This window comes from Fragaria vesca, linkage group LG3 (assembly GCF_000184155.1).
Source record: "Fragaria vesca subsp. vesca linkage group LG3, FraVesHawaii_1.0, whole genome shotgun sequence".
Taxonomy (NCBI): Eukaryota; Viridiplantae; Streptophyta; class Magnoliopsida; order Rosales; family Rosaceae; genus Fragaria; species Fragaria vesca.
In genome coordinates, this window is record NC_020493.1 from 21,427,826 (window position 1) to 21,434,426 (window position 6,601).

Consider the following 6,601-nt stretch of genomic DNA (forward strand, 5'->3'; position numbering starts at 1 on the left):
TTATCCCTCATGGCGGCGCCACTCGATGCACCACCTATCCAGCAATGAAGTAGAGACGACGGCGAAGCTTTTGGGACAAGTGTGACGGTCTCCGGTGGCTTAACGGCGGAGCTAGGCCGAGAAGAAATCTGGCAGATAATAGACTTCTTACCATCCATCTTCGCCTATATAAAGAACTTTAGTTGACGAAATTCTTTATTTTCGTCGGCTAAACTCTTTTGAAAATTTTGGTTGACCGCCAAAAAATTTTGGTTGAAAATTTTGAAAATTTTTCGACTTTAGCCGACGACTTTTCATATATTTTCGTCGGCTAAAGTCCTTTGAAAATTTTCCTCCAACTTTGGTTTACCGCCTAAAAAATTTTGAAATTTTGACCTTAGTCGACGACTTTTCATATATTTTCGTCGGTTAAAGTCTATAAATTCACGAAAACACTCATATCTCCCCCTATATTAAGTAGTTTGGTCAAATCTTCCACACGAAAAACTCTCACGTAGATGAGACGCAACCACCTATATAAAAATTTTGAGACATTTACCTTCCGACGATAGGGCTCCCCATAAGAAATAATAACGGTAAATAGGGTTGACCGCTACTATCGGCTCTGAGACTTTACCCGATTTACGTGATTTTTGAACCATAGCCGTATTTCACCATTCTGAACACATCTTATTTCACGAGATTTTTAATAATTTTGCTTCCTATGTAGAGTTGGTTCACAAAGTTGTATAACCTACTAAACAAGTTATACAATATTAGTAGACACGTTGTGATTCCGATGACTAAAATTCACAAACCGAAATTCGACCGTCAGATATGATCATTATGACGAAATATGTCTATGGTAAAAAATTCAACTGGATCCGACAACGTTAAGGGCTCGATCGAAACGGTCAACCATAATCCATCGTCACTTATCACACGAAAACGCTCATATCTCCCTCTATATTACGTAGTTTGGTCAAACCTTCCACACTAAAAAACTCTCACGTAGATGAGACGAAACTGCCCATATAAAAATTTTGAGACATTTACCTTCCGACGATAGGGCTCCCCATAAACCCGAATAACAGTAAATAGTAGACACGTTGTGATTCCGATGACTAAAATTCACAAACCAAAATTCGACCGTCAGATATGATCATTATGACGAAAGATGTCTATGGTAAAAAATTCAACTGGATTCGACAACGTTAAGGGCTCGATCGAAACGGTCAACTCTAATCGAAAATAAGAAAACTGCATTTTCAAGCCCTAAACGGACTCGGATGGCCAAAAAAGCCTATACATCATGGCATTAGCGATGAGTCTGACTCGTAGCGCCGTTACGCTTCCGGAAAGGTATCACAATAGTCAATCAGACACCAAACGCCAAATCTGCAGCATAGTGAATAGTAAAGGTAAGTCAACTATCAGCACCGAGACTTTACCGGAATACTGTGATTTTTCAACCGTAGTCGTATTTCACCGTTCTGGTCATATCTTATTTCACGACTTTTTTGCGTTTGAAGGTTCTACGTATAGTTTTTTTTTCTCAGATGAGTTGTTGTCTAGATCTGCAAATATAAGTCCACTTTAGCCGACGAATTATATTTTTCGTTCGGCTAAACTTTTAAAAATTTCGTCGGCTAAAGTTTTAAAAATTTTGTCGGCTAAAGTTCACAAACTATAGCCGACGAAAAAAATTATTCAGCCGATGAAATATTACTTTCGTCGGCTAAAGTTGACCATAGCCGACGAAAATTTTAAATTAGCCGACGAAAAAAAATTACGTCGGCCTGGTTTTTTTATTTTCATCGGCTAAAGCCTTTCTTCTGGTAGTGGGTCCCGGCAAGCTTGTTTCAATCTCTAGCATGACCTTTGTTGATGCCATGGCTGTTGGCTACTTGGCTTAGCATCGTGGGGGTTTCCAGTTACCTCCACACTACAAGTGTTATGCGACTCAAGCGATTGAAGTTCTATTCTTCCTCTTTCTATGGCTAGGTTATATTGCTTGAATCCATAAACCCTAGAAGTGGGATAAGCTCTTACAAAATCGTTTGACACATCTTCTATTTATATTTTATAAGATTAAGATTGTCTCAATGAGTAGTACTACAACAAGACTAAGATTTCAAATTGAAATTAGGATAATATCTTAACATTTTCTAACTCTTTCAAGATATTATGGGTTCAGTATGACTGAGCTCTTGAAGAGCTTATATGAAATTTATCAATATTGATTAATATATCTAGCTAGGCAGCCAGGTTCATTTTCCAAGGATTCTTTTGCTTATTGGTGTATGCTTATTTCAATTCATTTTTTCTTTCAGTTATAACAAAGAGATCTCTATAACAAATTATTTTTCTACAAGCTTTTCCAATTTCTCCTCAAATTACGAGATCGAGCTAGTGTCTTTTTCTGGGGTTTCTATATACTGCCATTTGCAGTTAAGAATAGTTTGTCATGCATTTCTGGTATCCTTCAATTTTCTATATATGCTTGTTTCTATATTTGCATGTAGACTGTAATGCACTGATGCTTATTTTGGTTATTTGCCTTTGTCAATAACAAACTGAGCAATGAAATTAGCTGTAAATAGAAACTGCAACAATCAGTTCATTTTCTACACTATATATTCAACGCCCTCATGCCAAATAACTTCACCAGGTGCAGTTCCCGCAGGACCCCCTATAGCAAAATCTCTTCAGCACAACATAAATTATAGGGTTAATACTATAACTTGGAATATATATAGAGCTTCAAATGGCTCCCAATTTCTTTGTTGCGTCTGTTCTCCTCCTACAGCTTGCGGCAATCGCCTTCTCCATACGCTTGCCATATTATGTAAGTTCTTAACAAAACACCCTCTTCTCTTAAACATAGTATACATTTACTTCCTGTATTTACTTATGTCTTTGATTTCCATTTTGAAGTGATATATACTTTAGATATGCATGTCTCGTTTAATTTTCTAACTATCAAAAGGTACATGTGTGACATTATTTTGTATCATATAGCCACCACGGCCGGATAAGGGTATTCCAGGAGGTCCGGCGCTTGGACTTCCGGGAGGACCGGCAGCGGGGATTCCTACGCAGCAAGAGGGTCCGGCGGGAGGAAGTACTACTGCACCTGGGGCAGCAGTAGGAGGAGCCAACAGCGGGAAGAAGTGGTGCATTGGGAAGAAAGATATTTTGACAAGCCTTTTGAAGACTGCCTTTGATGAGATTTGCAAAGAGGTCGATTGCTCGCCCACAGGACCAACAGGAATATGCTATGATGAATCCATTTGGTCCAAGGCTTCCTACGCCATGAATCTCAAATATCAAAAGAATGGCCAAAAGGATTCTGACTGTGATAACCAAGGAACGTCACATATCGTCACCATCGACCCTAGTAAGCTATCAATATTGTTTTGCTTTGCTTTACTTACATATATTGCTTATTGTGAAGAAAATTCATCTAATTTCATTTCCATTTTGTTTTTCTTTTTGTAGGCTGGGGAAAATGCGTGTTGATCTCTTCTTAAGAGTTGAAGGGGGAAGAAGTAGGTGTTGATCGTGTAATGTATCATCATAAGTACTATAAGCAATCGACCTAGAAAAAGAAAAGGCATATATGTACAAGTAACTTATGAATAAATGTTGTGCATGTTATCAATGTGATATATTTTTCATAGAATAACAAGGTACAAAGTAGGACGAGCTACCAAACGAAACCTTCATATCCACGAACAATATGAATGGAATAGATAAAAAAATAAAGCCAAGCAAATGGGGGAAGCAGAAGTTTAAACAAAGATCATATAGAATTGTTTTAGAAACGAGAAAACTTTCATTAATCGCACTCAATTACAGTCGTTCAATAATATATCAACTAAAAGCCTAAGGGGAAATAAAAGAAAAATTACGAAGTCTATTTCGATGAGCTTTGCCAGCAAGAAGTAGCCTCGTTCTTCTCTTTGTAGATCAGTAGATGTTAATCTCTTTGTAGATATGCATGAAGTAGCAGCCAGGTAAATGAATAAGGGCTATTCAAGTCTTTGTAGAGCAACCTAGCTCAAGTCTGGCCAAGTAAACCTTAATAGTATTTGGTGAACTTAAAGTCATGCATATGGTAATTAAGTTGTTTGGTAGATTACAGAGAGGGTTATATAACTGAACATATAACTAGCTAGAACAAAGATAGATAGAGTTACAAATTTTACATTGTTTCCCATATACTCTCCATGTCATAATATTTACAAGTTTTTGATTACAAAAGTGTGGATCCTGCAATTTATTTCCTCTTCTTTAATGCTCAATTGTGGGAACTGGGGACTGAACTTTACTTCAGGTGGGTATCATAATGTGGAGAGTTCAGTGGAAACGGTATAGTCGAATTGAGATCATGAGGTCAAGTTTAGATCTGCTTAATGTTGGTTTGACATGGGAAATTATATTCAGGTTGTCTTTGCCACATAAAAAGTGTAGTATCAATCCACTGTGGATTCACCAAAAACTTGCCTTTTTTTACCGCCCAACATGACTTCTGTGTTCGAGCATCTGCTGCAACCACATGTGTGACTGATGGATCCACTTGTGTCGAACAAGTAGCTCCCAACTGCTCTGCCAATTTCCACAAAGGATGAGTGTCAGCCTTCACATTTGAAGGCCAGATATGACTAAATACTAATTTACATCCCTTCAACACTTCCTTCTGAAGGATTTTCAAGACGGGCCTCACGTCTCTGTCGATGAGATCCCATCCCTTTAACTCGACTTCATTAAAGAAGATGGTGTGGACATGCCTAAGAAGTTGCAGTACACTTGCAAGATAAGCTCCTCCATACCGATCACATTCATCGGTCTTCAACTCGGAATAAGGCTTACTATTACTGATTCCATATTGTTGACAACTAGAACTGATGCCATATTGTTGACAACTAGATTTAAAGAAATGATACCTTGGCATTACTATTACATTATCCTGGTTGTTATTTTGCCACACATCTTTTGTATCATCAAGGATGACAACAGCAGATTCTCGGGCAAGCATGTTATCTAGAGCCTTCCGATCTTCATCTGTGCTATCACTACGTGATATGACTCTACCCCCAAAGATTTGATTTGCAGGATCAAGCAGCTTAGCCATTTCTAGCGCATAGTCTTGTGTACCCATGGTGTATATAGACAGCTCAAACATTTGACTGGCTTCCATTAAAAACGTCCTAATATATGGCCTCAACTTGGTCATCACTTTCATGTTGGGAGTATCCACAATGTGAACATGTTGCAGGGAATGATCAGATTGGGTTTGTGTCTTCAGATATTCTTCGTCTTGTGACATCTTATCAAGGGAAGTGGTATTCAACAGGGTGTGGTCTAGATCAAGAACCAAATGAAGTTTCTTATGGTTCAATAATAGATTGTTAGTGTTTTGGTTGCGTAATTGATCAATTACACCATCACTAAGCCCTAACCCCTTGTGTAAGGACCCATACCTCACTCCAGAAGAACTCGATTTCTTGTAATATGCAAGTCTTGCTTCTTTTGAAATTTCCTGATTAGAGGTGTCTGTTATCTTACGCCTTTTGGTCTTCTCTATCGAAGCTATTTCACTGTGATCGGAATCTAGTCGTCTTTTTTCGTAAGAAACCCAACAAGGTTATCGATATTGTGCAAAATTGGAGAGACGGTAGCCACGGTTTCCTGATTAGAGGTGTCTGTTATCTTACGCCTTTTAGTCTTCTCTGTCGAAGCTATTTCACTGTGATCGGAATCTAGTCGTCTATTTTTCGTAAGAAACCCATCAAGGTCATCGATATTGTGCAAAATTGGAGAGACGGTAGCCACAGTCATCGTGATATTGATGATGATGAATTTGTTACAGCAAATTCAGTGTAACAAATTCAGAGTTAAACCAAGAACACACGATTTTGACAATTAGGGTGTCGCTATTTGAACTTTTTTATTTATATATTCAGTATTACAGAAGAGAGAGGAGAAATTTTGAACAAATGCAGAAATATTGAAACAATGACTGGTTTTCTTTCCCTTTTTGCAAAAGGGGAGATTAGGATTGCAGTGCGATGAAGGGAAGCCAATACGGGACTTGTATATATAGGCATTGTTCGTAAATCATATGGTAGTGGGATTAGGAGTACCTTAACATACCGGGATTCGGATTTCGGAATGCCTATTGTTAGTGGGATATGAATGCCTAGTTGGAATAGGAGAAAGGAATGCCTAGTTGGAATAGGAGAAAGGAATGCCTAGTTTGTTCTTCCATCCCCAATTTAAAAAAGTAAAAATAAGCGCTTATGTGTGGCCTAGCGCGTCTCCTAGATTTGTACCTCCCAGAATTTCAAATCCGAAGTTTTCATGGAGGCTAAACATAACTCACCGCCCTAATCTGCAGACTACAGAGCTCCACTCAAAAGCGGTCCAAATCTGAAGCCTCTGCAACAAAGTCCACGCCCGCATTATAGTCTCTGGATCTCACGGCAGCCGATCATTTCTCAAATAACCGTGGCGAGTGTGGGGTTGCATGGATGTTGTTCGATGAAATGCCTAAGAGAGAGAGAGAGAGAGAGAGAGAGAGAGAGAGAGAGAGAGAGAGAGAGAGAGAGTAGTAGGT

The 6,601-nt window shown here is 38.6% G+C and overlaps 2 protein-coding genes across 2 annotated transcripts; one reads left to right on the plus strand and one right to left on the minus strand.

Annotated features, from left to right (window-relative positions):
• The first annotated feature begins 2,746 nt into the window (after positions 1–2,746).
• On the plus strand, positions 2,747–3,512 carry LOC101295320 (major pollen allergen Ole e 10-like). Its single transcript, XM_004296016.1, has 3 exons — positions 2,747–2,827; positions 3,001–3,379; positions 3,481–3,512. Exons 1-3 carry the CDS (start codon positions 2,747–2,749, stop codon positions 3,510–3,512), a joined length of 492 nt encoding a protein of 163 aa, XP_004296064.1.
• Positions 3,513–4,384: 872 nt separating this feature from the next.
• On the minus strand, positions 4,385–5,823 carry LOC101295612 (RNA polymerase II C-terminal domain phosphatase-like 4-like). Its single transcript, XM_004296017.1, has 2 exons — positions 5,700–5,823; positions 4,385–5,595 (listed from the first exon to the last, which is right to left on the minus strand). The coding sequence occupies exons 1-2, from the start codon at positions 5,821–5,823 to the stop codon at positions 4,385–4,387; spliced, it is 1,335 nt and encodes a 444-aa protein (XP_004296065.1).
• Positions 5,824–6,601: the final 778 nt, after the last annotated feature.